Genomic DNA, 16441 nt, shown 5'->3' on the forward strand with positions numbered 1-16441 from the left:
GCTCGTGAATCATACGCAACGAACGATTTAGAATACTTTTTAATTTCTCTTAATTCATCAATCAAAGCCATTTTTATCACCGGCTTCTATCCATTACCTCTAGTCTCTGTCACAAACATAATTTTTTCAGAAACACGACAAATAAATTTTGTTTTAATTCCGAACTACGATACTACATATCACATTCTGGTTTCATCCAAAAATCGAACAGTCACATATTATACTAATTCGACCGCCCCCAACATATTAGAACCCGAGAGTAACATTTTTATTCGAGAAAACACATATTGTATTATTTCATTTGAAATCGAATATAATTCACATATGTTTGAATTTACGATTGATTCTATGGAACTTCATAATGATTTCTTACGTGACCAAGACTATTTTTATGGTGCTCGCGAATCTAACACTCAAATTTCATCCTATTTTACAAGTCTCCTAAATTTTGAAAGATATTCACCAATAAGTCTAGGAATAATACCAACAAATAATGCTTCAGATGTATGCATATATGTTCACTGCGCATTCTTACCAAATCCTTATATGGATGGCCACGTCTTTGCATATGATAGTAGCTCAAAAGAACTGAATTTGAGCAAAGGATATTCTAATATTTCATTTACAATTAATTCAACTCGATATCCATCAATTTTGTTTTATTTAGATAATGGAAATTTCGATTTCGTAGTTCCAGGCCTTAAAAATATTAGTATCAATTCATCAATCTTAACTCCTGTTTTTCGATTATTGATATTAAATACTATTGACGTTACATTATCATTAAATAATTATAAATTTATATATAATTCAATCTCCAAGTTCCTACCTGAATATGCGATTAAAGACATTTCAAAAGAGGGATCAATAGAGATTACAACAACAGGGCTTTACAAAAAGCCATTTCTTTATGATTATCTTCATTTTGATGTTGAACATTCATATGAAGATAATAAAAAGTTTTTATACACCATCTTTTTCCCTGTAATGATAGGTTTTATCCTTATAAGCTATTTGACTGCAATGTGTACAGCATGCAAAATTAAATTTGCAGTGTAAATTTATTGTTTGTTATATAAAATAAATTGATGTTATTATCTCTTTCCTAATGCTCTTATAATAGCGGAAAAGTTAATTCTCAAACAAACTAGAAAGCAAATATATGTAGTTCATTTGTTGCATCTCAAGAATATTTGGAAATCGGGAGAATTATTATTATGAAACAAAGTTTTTAAATGGTGTAATAGATAATTACACACATCATGATTTCAGATCCAAACATATAATATCTCTAAAAACTTCAATAAATTCAAACAATTATCTGAGATTCTATAATTGCTTGCATTAAATGTATCATATGATCAGCAGTACCTAAGTGACGATAAAATCTTAGTACTAATGATTCTCATGCTTTTACCAAAATTTGGAAAAGTCTAAAAAATTCTAATGTCACTTTTCAAATACATTGTAATAATAAAATATTGTTAATTTCAGAAATCAGTGCTATTGGTGTAAGAAAATTTTTTGAAAATACGTTATTTCTCACAATTTTTGAAAATCTCTGTTTAGATGTTGACTCGATTCAAGCCTGCGATATTACAACCGCAGGTCCAAAAAAACAATCTTGCGTCAACATGCAGCAAAGTTTCTAGTAATGTTCAAAAACATATTGAACCAGAGTATGATGTTGCAGAAATTCAAGAAAAAATGACAGATCAAGTCATGGAAATATGTGAACTCAGAAAAAAGATCAACAGTGAGAAACTAAAGAGAATTGCACTTGAAAAACAGATATCAGAAATGAAAGAATTCATCGAAGAATATGGCTTAAAAGATTTTGTACAAAACAATCCAGATTGTATTGAATTTCTTGATGGAGTCAAGGATTTAAACGAATTTACCACACAAATTGCCAAACTTAACAATCAAGTTTTCGGAAAATCCAAAAGATTTTATAAAGAAGGTAATGCAATCAAAACAAAGGATGATACACCTATTATATTAGAACTCCTTCATAAAGGATTTAAGGTAAATGATGGACCCTTCCGTAAATATTCCAATCCTTTGAATGCAAAGTTTTTAGCTACACTCAACAAAGGAATATATGCACCAGAACTATATGACTATGGCGAAGAAATGAGAGTTATCGAAGTTGTTTCTTCAATTAACCTTCCAGATACTTTTATTTCTTCTGGAAGAAAAATTAAAAGCCAAGACGACGATAATGTTTTCGAACCACTCCCTGACCCTAATCCTATTGGTGATGGACCTGGAACAATTAAATTGAGATTTCCGTCTGGCGCCGAACAGATTATTAAAGTTACTAAAGAAACAACCATCAGAGAGATCATTAGTCTTCTTAACTCAACAATTGGCTTTACCAATTATTCACTTACAACAACAATGTCAAATACTTTGTTAGATGAAGATGTTTGTATTAATGATATTCATTTATACCCACGAGGAATACTACTTGCTGTTTATCATTCCCATGAATAAATTTCTTGTTTGTATTTTTTTGAATTAAATTTATTTTTCTTGTTTTTTTGCTGAAAATAATATCATTTATCAACACAAACTAAGACATAACTTATTGGACGCTGAATCAAAAGAAAAAAATTGTAATAATTTTTCGGATTTCTTGAATTTTGTTATAGAGTTAAAAAAAAGATAGTAAATGTACAAAAACATCCTATTAATAATATATAATTTACAAAACAGTATTAATTAACAAACGTGGTTTGGATTTACGCTTCTTATCTTCTCTGAGATGAAGCTGATCTAAGAATCCGGGGTTAACACTCACCTCTGGACGCTTGGATTGAATAAGAGAGAGTGCGTTATCTATTGAAATCTTCTTTTCATCTGACATGTATGCGGCAACCAGGGCTGGAGAACGGCAATAACCCATTCTACAATGAACAAGAACAATTCCACCCTCATCACGGGCCTTCTTGAGGTATGTTAATGCTTCCCAAAATTCGTTCGGTATTTCTTCAAAGTCGTTATCGTTCATTTTAACTGTAAAGTAGTTGAATGTTTCTGGGAAGTGGTTCTTAGATGTGTTACCGGATAAGTTAATAATATGAGTAATATGATTGTCAAGAAGTGCTTGTTTATTGGCAGCAGCACGTTCGCTTCCGACAAAAACGCCTTCGTCAACAAGATTCATTTCATCAGGGAATCTCTCTTCAATATTACCCTGGTTTGTGATTACTGGAAGAACAAAGGTTGCATTCATGCCAACTTGATGAGATCTTCTTGAGAAGAGATTAACGTTTGCACCACACATCTGACCAGCAGTTCTGAGTGGGGAAGATGCGCGGCAACGCTGAGTAGGGCTAGGTGGCTTTAAAGCAAACTTGAGGGAATTAATTCCACCTAAGTCTGAAAATATAGATGAAGGAGCAACTGCAGCATTGCAGGTATAATTCTGCAATGGGGCCTTTCTTAAATAAGTCATTAGCTCATTTATTGTAGTGGATGGAAGTTTGTTGGAAGCAAACATCCAAACATATTGGGTCTGTAACTTAAAATTCTGTATTCTAAAATGTTGATGGAATAGTCTCATTGTGTCTGTAAGAGACCTGTTAGAAACCGGCGTTGAAACGATTGGTGCATCTGATTGCTGAGTAGGTTCTAAGCATACAAGTGGCTTTGTTGTAAAGGCTAAAGGATTCTCTATAAATTCTGTGAAAGGAACTGGTTGTAACTGTTCATTCTCATACTGAAGGAGCAAAATTGACTTAGCGCCATCTGCTTTACTATCCAAATATGAGTCAACACTTAAGCCAATGCCCATTATACCAAATTTTCTGGTTTAAAAACGAATATTGTCAAATTTTTTAATAACGATCTAAATTGAAAATCTAAAGCGAATAAAACGATTTATTATATAATAACAGGCAATACAATATTATTGCAAACGTTATTGGTTTCTCAGAAAATTTTGACAAAAATTTTAACCAAAGAGGTAGGGCAACGATAGAAAATTTTTGGAAAAAAAGTTCGGAGATCTTAAACGTATCATATTCCCTGCATGGTTTGGTATCTTCCGCCATGCGTTGTGCCAAACATATTGACACTTTCCAATAATTAATTTATGGTATGAGTCACAGAGTTAGATTATAAAAAGAAAGTAAATAATTGCAATTAGAAATCATATATGTCGGAAATCAAATGTTGATGAGCAGAAACCTTTTACTCATCATAAAAGAGATAAATCACTAAAGATTTGTATACATTAAAATTTGATATTTGGTGCTCGAAAACTGTCTGATGGGACTCCTCCAAAATGAACCAATCTATCGCTGAGGACCAAATTAGATGATGTGAATGGTGTATTCTCTAATTCTAACTTAGGAAGAATGGGAACAAAACGAATGACGACAACAACATGTCAAACATAGATTAAATATCTATGAATCAATAAAGTATATGTGCATTGAAGGTGATAACGATCACTTGAGGCTTATAACTCTTTGACTAAATTATGCAATAATTAAATATAATCATTTTTATATTTTTATACTGATAGTAATTAATATACTATCCTGCTTAATAAATGGTATGATCAAATTTGTTTGAAAATTTAATTATGTATATGAAACTATGTCTTCTATATAAAAATCAAAATTTTCGGACGAACCTAGATTGAACCTTTATGAAAATCTATCATTTTTGTTAATTGAGTTAATATGAATCTTTTACATATGTATATATAGCATTGATAGCTTATATAATCATGGTTTATTCCATATTAACATATTTTTTCAGTTAAATTTGTTAATAATATCATGTAACAAATTAATTCAAGATTAGAATGTCTACAAAATGCTAACAAATAAGAACAAAATACGATTTCTCGACTTAAATTTTAATATGGAGTAGTTTTTCGTTTAAATCTAATTAAAAATGAATAAAAACTTATCTTGTACTATTTTCATTCAAAGATTTTAATAATGTAAATCATGCATTTTCATAATTCAGTACAGTTCTTTTTAGAATTAAAGTTGATGAGGATGATATTTGTGATTTAAAATAATTTGTTAATGTTCACCTTTTATTCATCACCTTGTGGTATGCCCTAAAGCAATAGCATTATCAATTCTGCTGAATTGATCAACTCAAAATTCCAAAAAAAATTCAAAATTTCAAAAATGAAATTAAACAATTTGAATTTTCACATGAAAAAATCAATTTCAAAAAAAAATTTGGAAAATCAAAGTATTTGATAATTAGTCAAATAATCAATTTACATCGTTTTTACTCATAAAAAACAACTAATTTTTGATTTTGATATCATATTTGATAAATACTCATTCCAGAGTTGACGTAATGTATTAATTATTGTTAGAGATATTGCTTTCGCAGCAAAATTCTTATTTCATGAAAGAAAAAAAAAAATGATTTTTTTCCAACAAAAACACGTAAACAGATGAATGGAAACGTACTATATTTTCATAAATGTAGTAATCAGCGTGTCAGCTTTTGTTTATCATGTTCGAGTCAAAATGTATTAACTTGTAATAAGAAATATTCGAAGATTATATGAAGTATTGAGCATTCTTTGTAGAAATATTTGTAATTCATTACTAACATATATAATAAAGTTGTTTTTTTTCCCTTATTGCAATAATTTTGTCTGATTTTAATAACTTTTCATGTATACGAGTTGTGTGAATATGCATCATAATATGCGTAAATATACTTATTTGCGACGAATAATGTGGTTGCATAATGGAGGTGCTAAATTTTGATTTTTAATATGGGGCTTTGGTATGTATAATCATGTTCTTATCTCAACGTAGGAGTATTGGTGCAATATGATTAAAATTTACGAGGTTGATCTTAAATTGAATAATTCTGGAGTATAAATCACAATGCAGCTAATTCTATGTTAAAGATAGATACAGATTGTAGTAATCAATTAGGGAGTACAAATTCATTCTTTCATTTCTGTCGTATTGAGCAGAAAGGAAGAGATCATAACCCTAGGAAAAAAAGCCCAAATTTGTCACTTTTCATAGTACGTTAAACTCAATTCGCTCGGCGAATGCCGAGCACACGTACTCATCATTCAACATAATATTCTCATTCTTTGGTTATTATAGTGCCAGACAACACAAGATTTCAAAGAATTACTTGAGTTTTCAATTAATCTTAATCCGATTTTAGATTTATCGAGAACTCCATCATCACAATCACATACTTCAGTGCGGTAACTACAATTTTCCATATACAGAAGGAAGTTCTTTTCGAACAACTCATTTGGAGTCTGTTTTGGAAAGAACTTCTTTCTGTCCGACTTAATTTCATAGTTCCTGATCAACCAAAAGACAGAAACCACACACTATCTACTTAGGAAAGGAGTTCTTTCTAAATCTTCCTTAAATTGAGATTTTACGAGAGATAACCCTTCTATTGCACTTAAAAATGAACATTTTGATATCTTTAGTATCACACATGGTCATATATAGTATTTCATCTACATGAATACATTCATCTTTCGAAGTCTCTCATTAAATGGGAGGCTTCGAAAGATGAATCGTTTTATTCATACAACTTTAAATCTCGAACACATTTAGAGAGTGAGTATATCATTTTATTCTGTTTTGAGTTTATTCTGATTCAAAATTGCAGTGAAAACAGAAGTTCACACATCATATCTGAATGTGAGCTCATCTATACTTATACGATCTCAATACCTCCACTCTAAGCATAAGAGGTGAAGTTATATAAAAATTATCAGATGCGTTGAAGTCTCAAAAGTATTGCCTGAATGCTTGTTTCATATTTGTCCAAGTAGTTTCAATGAATAAATGTATTGTTTTATATAATTTCGATTTATTTTTAGAAAATATTCAATATAACCTTTATTGTGTTATTTACATCTCATAAATTCTCTGTCTAAATCATATAAAAGCGCGTTTTACCCCTATGAATCAAGAAATTCATTCAATATTCATGGTATATTTATTAAATTTATACGATTTACTAATAATCAATATTATATCCTCATAAATAGCAATATATTTTGGTAATCTATGATAATCATATACAATATTTGAAATCAAATTTTCATTAGTTTAGGTTCCTTGTTAATAGTAAACCATTATATTTATTACTAATAATAAAATCTATGTGTCGTATTGAAATTCAATAAAATTACTTATTCGGTCCAAAAAAACAAATTAGATAAAATTTTTCTTTTTTTATGTAATTTTTGTTTTTCATTTTTCTCAAGATCCTAAGTTATGTTCTAACTTTTGACATCATATCCTATCATGCTAGGCTATATATTATAGCATATCCAAAAGGCAAGGAAATCTATCAGAGAAGCCTTTTTGACCTATCGTTGCCCTACCTCTTTAACCAATCATCCGAAAATCTATTAAATTATTATTCGCTAACAAAAAGGTAGATTTGCTGATAAGATATGAAATTTATTCTCAAAATTCACAGAAATTTCGTAAAATCTTGTTTCTAAAAGATTGAATATAACAGCAGTATAATGAAAAATAACTTGCTTTTTAAAATTTCGTTTACTATTCAATAATTTGTTATCAATACTTTCTTCTGCTTTGAATTTTAAAGTTTTCAAGTGTACCAAATAAATAGGAACATATGATAGATATTAATAGATAAATTTAAACGTCTAAATTTATCCAAAATTCAATATTTGAGTAATCTGAGAAATAAATTTTACGTTTACGTTAACAGGAATAGATAATTCACTCTGTTTATCTGTTATATTGAAAGTTTTTACAAACAATTCAGTTTATAATTTATAATTTTCAAAGATTTCATAAAACATATATATTTCAATGCTTTTCAGCTTTCAAATATTACTCTTTCAATTAAACATATCCAACTATATTACTGGAATATGACAAATGAGATATGGAACATGCATTTCAGTAATTAATGAAGATTTGTTATGTTCATAAAGAATCAATCTTTTGGGTCATATTCTCCATAAACATTCAAACAGTAGAATATTATACGCTACTGCTTATTTATATATTTAAGACAGAAAACTGTCCATTAGTAAAGTTCAAATTCATGAATAAATCATATGAATTTAATACAATCAAGGCCTACATAAAAATAATTCATTATACAAAACATTGTATTTCAAGCTTTCATTTGGAATATCAAATTAACAAAAAAGTTTTTGAAATGCAGCTTCTTTCAAAATATCTTTCCATCTAGTATTTTAATATTTATATCAACCAAGTGAAAACTCAAAATTAATTTAAATTTTGTTTATTCGAGCTACTTATAAGGTTTTAATATCATGGTTCATTGGTAAAAGATTGCAGCATATTTAAATATATGGAATATAATCTAGCATTGAGATTGAAGAGAAAAATCATATCAATTCTTCATTTCTGATATCATCTAAAGCAAAGCAAGTACAAAATTTATCATCCACATTTGAAGGATATGAAATGTTCACAATCAAAATTTCGAATAATGCTTTCCGAAACATAGGCAACATTAAATTTTTGAAGAAGATGAGTTTATTAATATAGATTTATTAGAATATATTTTAAGCAGTTAAAAAAATTGAGCGCCTTTGAAAAATTAAGAGCCCTTCAATTTGTGAAATGAACAAAAGCGCAAAAAAATTTAAGAAAAATACACTTCATACATTTACAATAGAAAAATCAGCAAAATTCAAGGATGATTGAAGTTAAGTTAAATTTGGCAAACGTGTCAAATTGATCATAAATGGCAAAAGGCTCTGGTTCAGGTACTGCTGTTGTTGCAACAACAACATCTATTGGTGGCGGTATGTTCTCAACAGGTAAGAAGGCTAAACAGCATGTTGACATCGATTGCACTCCAGAGGCTGCACTTTTTGTTACTGCAGGTCTTATTGGCATAACACTCTTACTTCATCTTTTATCCCGCCTCTTGAAATAAAGATACATGCAAGAAATTTCAAGAAAATGCGTCTTCGATTATCCCAATACTTTCCATGAAGGCCAGATACTAATTCTTTTATTAAATAAAGGATATTGTTAATAATAATACTAGTAATGGCTTGTTGTTAGCCAATTTTTTTATAAATTATTTTGTCACGATAATTGCAGCAAATACAAAATTGATTAATCTAATCAGCTTTCTTAGATAAATAATGTATGATAATGCAACCAGTTAGATTTAAAAAATGCTCTAATTTTTTTTATAATTATTTTTTAAGATAAATACAAACAAATTAAAGGGGATCTGGTGGTATAAGCGATTGGGCTTCAGCATCAGATTGAATATCTTCACTAGTATCGGATTCATCATCCGGGCTTGCGCAACAATCTAAACCAAACCAATACTGCCCAACTATGGAAGTTCTTGTAATCTTTGGATATGTTTCAGTAAGTCCGAGGATCATAAAAACAATTGCAGGTATTCCAACAATTGTAGAAATCAGCATATAAACCGAACGAATAAGCATATCAAATCTTCCAATAAGAGCACCAAACATAAATGAGATCGCAATAATAAGTGGAACTGATGACCAGTACATAAATAGAAAACCTTCGTTATGTGCAGCGAGTTGACTTTGAGTTAAACATTCTAATTCAACAACAGTATCGTTTTTTACACCCATTTCTTCAAGTGTACTGTCTTCATAAAGAATGTTATTATATTTTAAAAGAAATTTATGCTGCCTGCACTCACGAGGAAGAAATTTATTAAGCTCGTTTATTAGTTGCTTTGCTGTTTTGGTAATTTCTTGATCTGTAAGTAATCTTTGGCCAACGGCGTAAGTACCACTTTTATATGGATTTGGAATTGAGTATGAAATGATAAATCTTCGCTTTGTAGCAGAATATTGACTAAGAGTCAATTCATGTGGTGGTGGTAAAGTCATGTTTTGAAGGATTGTAGCATCATAAGCTGGTTTTCTATGCATTTTTGAATTTTTTTTTGAGAAAGGGACAGACTAGCCCATTGTCACTTTTTAATTTAGCAAATGAACGCTTATGGAGTGGAGTTTTTGGGTAAATCTGATTTGCTTATAAATGAAATAAAATCAAAAGAAACCATATTGGCATTATATTAAAAAAAAAAAAAAAAAAAAAGGTAGTGGGGCTTCCAGGCACTTCGTGCCTTCTAGCCCTGAAGATGTTTAGTATAAATGAAGTTTTTATTCGGAGGGCTTCCAGGCGCGTTGCGCCCTCTAGCCCACATAAATGAAGTTTTTATTCGGAGGTCTTCCAGGAGCTTTTCACAAATTATATATGTTTTCATGTTTTGTCAAGACTTCTTCGTAAATGTTTTGTCAAGACTTCTTCGTAAATGTTTTGTCAAGACTTCTTCGTAAAATCAGACAAAAATATATTTTAGGGTAGAAGGGTATATCTAACCTCTTTTCTAACCTCTTTTCTACCCTCTTGAATTTTCATGAAATTTACACCAAAAATATATTTAGGGTAGAAGGGTATATCTAACCTCTTTTCTAACCTCTTGAATTTTCATGAAATTTACACCAAAAATATATTTTAGGGTAAAGGGTATATCTAACCTCTTTTCTAACCTCTTTTCTACCCTCTTGAATTTTCATGAAATTTACACCAAAAATATATTTTAGGGTAGAAGGGTATATCTAACCTCTTTTCTAACCTCTTTTCTACCCTCTTGAATTTTCATGAAATTTACACCAAAAATATACTACTAGGGTCATTTACGAAGAAATCTCAACAAAGTCTTTACGATGAAGTCTTGACAAAGTCTTTACGAAGAAGTCTTAACAAAGTCTTTACGAAGAAGTCTTAACAAAGTCTTTACGAAGAAATTCATGAAAATTCAAGAGGGTAGAAAAGAGGTTAGAAAAGAGGTTAGATATACCCTTCTACCCTAAAATATATTTTTGGGTCATTTACACTCATTTACGAAGAAATCTCAACAAAGTCTTTACGAAGAAGTCTTAACAAAGTCTTTACGAAGAAGTCTCAACAAAGTCTTTACGAAGAAATTCATGAAAATTCAAGAGGGTAGAAATGAGGTTAGAAAAGAGGTTAGATATACCCTTCTACCCTAAAATATATTTTTGGGTCATTTACACTCATTTACGAAGAAATCTCAACAAAGTCTTTACGAAGAAGTCACAATAAAACATCTGTCAAAACCGTTTTTACTTCACTTAAAATGCCACGTAAGCTACGTAAGAATATACGTAAGAGAAGAGAGCATTGAAACATCCAATAGTAAAACTAACACCACAACAACAGTTGCAACAACAAATTATGAATGACCCCACTATGTTGCAACAAATGTCAAGCAACCCTATGCTTTTAAACCGAGTTATTGGTGCACAGAGTGGAGGTTTAAGAGCGGCACTTTTAGCGAAAATGGCAGGCTATGGTGGAGCTGCAGACGGAACAGCATATAACCCTCAAAGTCAAATGAATTTGAGTTCACTCAAAAATCAAATAACAGATGTCAAAAAGTCAAACATAGACATACAGAAGCAAATAAGTGAAAACGAAAAGAAACTAGAATATGACAGACACACAAAGAAACTCAATGAGTTAAACGTAGAGAAAAAGAAGAAGAAAACAACTGAAAGAACTAAGTACAGAGGAATATGCAAAAAAAGTGTCAGAAAAAGCAGCAGAAGTAGCAAAAATGGAACAAGATGTTGTAAAATTTGAAAAACCATACTACTCAATATAAAGTACTGAAAGATGAAGAGATAAAACAAAAAGCCCTGAAGACATATATGGATAGCGATGAGTATAAAAAAGAAGTTGAAGCAAATGTAAAGGCAGAAAAACTTTTACAGTTGCAAAACCAAACCGTACAGTATGAAAACTTAGCACAAGAAAGTAAAAATAACGACGCAGCCATGCAAAAGGCAATGAAAAGCGCAGAATATATAAAAGCTAATAATGACTGGTTAGATGCCCAAGCCAACGCTAAAGCAGCCCAGCTTATAGGGTCAATAAGGACAAAAATACAAGCGGATGAAGACAGTTCAAATGAACTTTAACAAATGCTGACTTTAAGAACGCTTTCGAAGCTCTTCATAGTAAGGTGAAACAATGAACGACTTCTCATCTGGAAAGAAACTGAAGTCTGAAGGTTTCGACAAAGAGTTAAGAGAAGTAGCACAAAATATGACGAAAATAACAGATGCAGCAACGAGACAGGCAGTTCAAAGTGCCTATGACGCCGTTAGAGCAACTGTTGTGGAAAGTCAAGAAAAAGAGTTACAACAGACCAAAACAGACCTAGTAAATGCTTTCTTAAGAACGAAAAGTCAGGTAGGACATTACGCTGCAGATGGAACATATGTGCCAGCTGGTGGAACTTATATACCACCAAACCCTCCAAGAGAAGCACCTGCACCAGGACTACCTAGAACATTTACATCGTCACATGGACACAGACACAGGCATGCACCAAAACCAACACAACAACCAACACAACAACCAACACAACAACCAGCACAACAACCACCTCCACAACCAGCACAACAACCAACAGTTCAAAACCCTGCACAACAACAACCACAAACAGAGCAAGGACATAAAAGAAGTAGAGAACAAGGAAACCAAGAATTCTTAAAAATGCTTAAAGAAGAGTGTGGTTTCCCAGATACTGTTGACTTTAGTGACAGATATAAAGAAGCTATTGGAAAGTTCAAGGATGGAAATACTGACCCGAACCTATTTAGCTTTATGGCTCAGCACCAAAACGGATATAATCTCAAACCTGGAAAATACAAGCTCGCTAAGGGATATGATTTAATAGCATATCATCCAAATGACATGGATGAATTTACTCCGAGATATTTGATGTCAGAGCTAAATGACAATTCAACTTTCGTCATGAAACGCGTAAAAAATAGAGACGGAACGAAAGAACAAAAGCTTATGAATGCGGATGACGTAGATAGGGAAATTGTTAAAAACGGTCTCGGAATATATGAAATGCAGCAGATGAGGTACAAGAAACTCCACAGGAAGAACTAGTTCAGATACAACCAGACATGGAAGAAATAGTTCAGCAACAACAGCTAGAAGAGCCTGAAGGAAACGAACAAGTCCCTCCTTTGGAAACTAACTTCACAGAACTAGATGACGATTTGGAACAGCCGAAAAATCTTGACCCTCAACAAGAGCATGAGGTGAATATGGAATCTTTCCAAGAGTCTAAGAAAGATTCGGCTGACATAGTAGAAGAATATCGAAAAATGTTTGCCGACATACAAAAGACTCCAACACCAGATGAAAATTCAGCATAGAATGGAAGAACTGAAAAAAAATGTACACAAATACAACAACCCTTTTTACTTACGAGCATTTAACGTTCAATCTTCGGATGAACTCGGTGAAAATAAAAGTTAAATTTCAAGAAAACATATAGAAATGAAACATTGTTTAAAGTTCATTCAGAACCTAACCAAGATGGAACAAACCTACTTTTGTTTGCAGACGAATGGAACTACAATGAGATGGGGTCATAAAGCTAACCCGGAAGGTGGTTCATAAACTTACAACCACAATTCCAAGAAGTTGTAGACGCAATGGAAGTGAATGGTGAACCAGATATAGCTGGTATTTTAAGCGCGGCTTTAATGCCATTGAAAGATATGAAAGATGCAGATATTTTGAACCAGTATGAAATGAACATGGCTGATGGAAATATAACACCTGACGTTCTAGAACATTTATCTCAAAGAACTACACAGAACCATAAAGATGGTATATTTGGTGAAGAGTTTAGAAAGAAAGTTAGGGAGATAGAAGGAAGAGAACCTATTGTACATGACCTTGCAAACGAAAGTTTGCAAAATGTCATAAAAACTTACTTTGCAGACAATGAACCGAGAAGGGATGAATATTTAAGAAAACTCAATGGACAGTACCAAATGAAATGTTAGTATTGAAAAACATGTTCCTTGACAAAATAAAACCAACTACAGAAATAAACGACGCAAGACTGAAAGATTGGGTAGAAGCTTTCCCATTCACAAAAGATATAGTTGGTAACATGGAAAGAAAACCAGAATGGCTACAAAAACATATATTTGGAAACGAGCTTATTCCATATGGACAGGCACTGTTTGAAGAGCTTGAACCGGAAAACTCAGGACAGAGTCATGCAAACAATAAGCGAAGACTCAAATACAGACTATGACAAACTCTTTTCTAGGATATAGGTTACCTGAGATGGGCGACCAGAGCCAAAGGCAAAAAGGACATGGGAAATTTGCAACATACTAGATGAACATAATGCAAAGATGCAACAACTTCAAGCAGAGGGCAATGAAGGAAAAAGAAGAGTTAAAAACTCAGTCAGGAAGAAAGTAAAGCTTGGTCCACGTGGGTTCTATTATGACATATAAATCCAACTATTCTATATTTTTACTCATATGAAATGTACGCCGCTCAGAATATAACGCCAACAGTTTTGGATGCCATGAACGGAAATGTTTCCGAATGGTATAACGAATGCGACAATGCCATTAGAAGGTCAGAAATAGTTCCTGGAACTTACGAATATACAACTGCTGTTTCTTATGGAAACGTAGGTGAGTTTGGAGAAGGTTCTTCAACAACAGTAGATATTGCTTGCGACAGGTTTCATATAATTTCTATTGACAACTCATTCTTATACGTGGAACAAGACATTGAAATAAAACCTTCTGCCAAGTTGTCTGACAAGAAAGGTTGCAATGGAATTTTCTATGTCGGATACCAATATGCTCCAGAAGTTTTCATGGGATATAAGATATATTCTAACTCTGACTTAGTTCAAACAGTAACCTGGGCAAACTATGAATGGTTCGCTTTGAGAAACTCAGTACAACCACAAGCTAGAGAACAAACAGACCAGTATGCAACTATTGAGAAAATAAGAAGACTTGACCCTAACGTTCCAGGAGTTTATGTTAACCTTTCTGGACAAACTGCAGCAGCAGTAACCAAAGTAAAACTGAAACTTAGAGTTCCTTTGTCATCTTTCCTCATCTTCAGGTTTTTAAGATACTTGCCAAACTGGGCAGGAAAAATTTCTATCGAACTTACTCCAAGCAAAAATAACTTTAGTCATTGCACCAACACAAGACCCATTCACTCTTACAGAAGTAGTGGGAACAAATAAAATGTCATTCGCCGACTTTTGCAAAAACAAAGTTGACTTAGACTTTGGTTTCTCAAACCTCAACACTGAAGTAAACTATTATTTCAATGCTGCTGGAGATGCTTGGGACCCAGTTAAGTTCACATGCGAAAAATTTGAATGCAAGAGAATAGAAAGCAGACTTGCAGTCTATATGTTGGACCCAGATATTTCAAATGCTTTAGCTGCCAAATATATTGCAGTTCCACTTATGGTTCCCTATACACCAAATATCTGTCAAAGACTTTTGCAGGTGAAGTTGGAAACCAAAGTGCTGACCCAGGTGCAAGAACAGATATTGCCTTAACAACTGCAATGAACATGCAGATACTATGTTTGTACTGTTCAGACGAACTATAAATGACTATTCTTGTTTCTACAACCCGGTATTAAATATCATATAAACATAGATGGCAAATACTATCCAAGAGAAGAATATTCTACAGTTGAGGATATGAGGTCATACAACTTGACATTAGATGCTATGAACTTTAACAACAACTTCACAACAACCATTAACCCTGAAATGCAAAGTTCTATTATGCCATATGTGAAAGTATGGACTCATACAGGAGGTCAAAAAACTCAATATACAAATGGAGACCGTTCAAACTTTTGGCTTGGCATTCCATTTTGCTGACTCAGAAGACTTTATGGGTGGTATTTTCAACTGTTGGTACTGTACAAATACAATATACTGGTGACAGAGACGGTCCAGATGAATTGAAAGCAAAGAAGTTTACAAAACCAATAGCACTTTTCACGGAAGATGCTCTTTTGAAGATTCGTTCGATGAAACCTGCTGGGGCTCCTCAGATTGGTATAACGACAGCTTCCATCGAGCAGATTTTGGCAGCAGGTCAGTAAGTTGTTCTTGAACTGACTTCTCTCCGTCAAATATTGACAGTACGCCAGTTTTGACATAAAATTGTATTAAAAACTTTCCTTTAGAAATATCGGTCAGTTTTGTTGTTATATTTTTGTCTGCTTCAAGAACTTTCACCATCTCGGTTATACCAACTTTCTTTGCTTTATGAAAATATTTTGGTTCAGCAAAGACTGCTATTCTATAACATTTTCCATTGTTTGTGTAAAGAACTATTCTGTCAATGTATTTGTATTGTTTGTGTGTGTAAACTTTGTTCTGCTTCAATTCGAAGAGATACTCAAATACGTCCATCTTTTATTCTAAGTAAAATGTCATTTCCGAAAAATAGAAGCGTAAGTGTTTCAAAAGGTTTAATGGCGGTGGCAATGTGAAGTTAAATTCACCAACTCAAACAAACAGTCAAAGTGTTGTTGT

General features: G+C 32.2%; 4 protein-coding genes and 2 pseudogenes across 6 annotated transcripts, besides 3 other annotated features; 4 read left to right on the forward strand and 2 right to left on the reverse strand.

Moving 5' to 3' along the window:
* Positions 1–1569: 1569 nt before the first annotated feature.
* On the forward strand, positions 1570–2653 carry TVAGG3_0803860 (UBX domain-containing protein 11 family; the record flags this gene model as incomplete). Its single annotated transcript, XM_001298769.1, has 1 exon — positions 1570–2499. One exon carries the CDS (start codon positions 1570–1572, stop codon positions 2497–2499), a length of 930 nt encoding a protein of 309 aa, XP_001298770.1.
* Positions 2654–2705: 52 nt separating this feature from the next.
* On the reverse strand, positions 2706–3815 carry TVAGG3_0803870 (protein tyrosine/serine/threonine phosphatase protein; the record flags this gene model as incomplete). Its single annotated transcript, XM_001298770.1, has 1 exon — positions 2711–3802. One exon carries the CDS (start codon positions 3800–3802, stop codon positions 2711–2713), a length of 1092 nt encoding a protein of 363 aa, XP_001298771.1.
* Positions 3816–6028: 2213 nt separating this feature from the next.
* Positions 6029–6076: a mobile genetic element.
* A 2646-nt stretch (positions 6077–8722) lies between these two features.
* TVAGG3_0803890 (uncharacterized protein) lies at positions 8723–8997 on the forward strand (the record flags this gene model as incomplete). Its single annotated transcript, XM_001298771.1, has 1 exon — positions 8737–8931. One exon carries the CDS (start codon positions 8737–8739, stop codon positions 8929–8931), a length of 195 nt encoding a protein of 64 aa, XP_001298772.1.
* Positions 8998–9214: 217 nt separating this feature from the next.
* Positions 9215–9935, reverse strand: TVAGG3_0803900 (uncharacterized protein; the record flags this gene model as incomplete). The annotated part of the gene is made up of 1 exon (XM_001298772.1): positions 9227–9922. One exon carries the CDS (start codon positions 9920–9922, stop codon positions 9227–9229), a length of 696 nt encoding a protein of 231 aa, XP_001298773.1.
* A 3-nt stretch (positions 9936–9938) lies between these two features.
* Positions 9939–10083: a mobile genetic element.
* Positions 10071–16441: part of a mobile genetic element that runs on past the window's edge.
* Positions 12272–12579, forward strand: TVAGG3_0803930 (annotated as a pseudogene). The gene has a single exon. A coding segment is annotated over exon 1 (308 nt).
* Positions 12582–13972, forward strand: TVAGG3_0803940 (annotated as a pseudogene). The gene has a single exon. A coding segment is annotated over exon 1 (1391 nt).

The sequence above is a fragment of the Trichomonas vaginalis genome, chromosome VI (assembly GCF_026262505.1).
Source record: "Trichomonas vaginalis G3 chromosome VI, whole genome shotgun sequence".
In the NCBI taxonomy this organism is placed as follows: Eukaryota; Parabasalia; order Trichomonadida; family Trichomonadidae; genus Trichomonas; species Trichomonas vaginalis.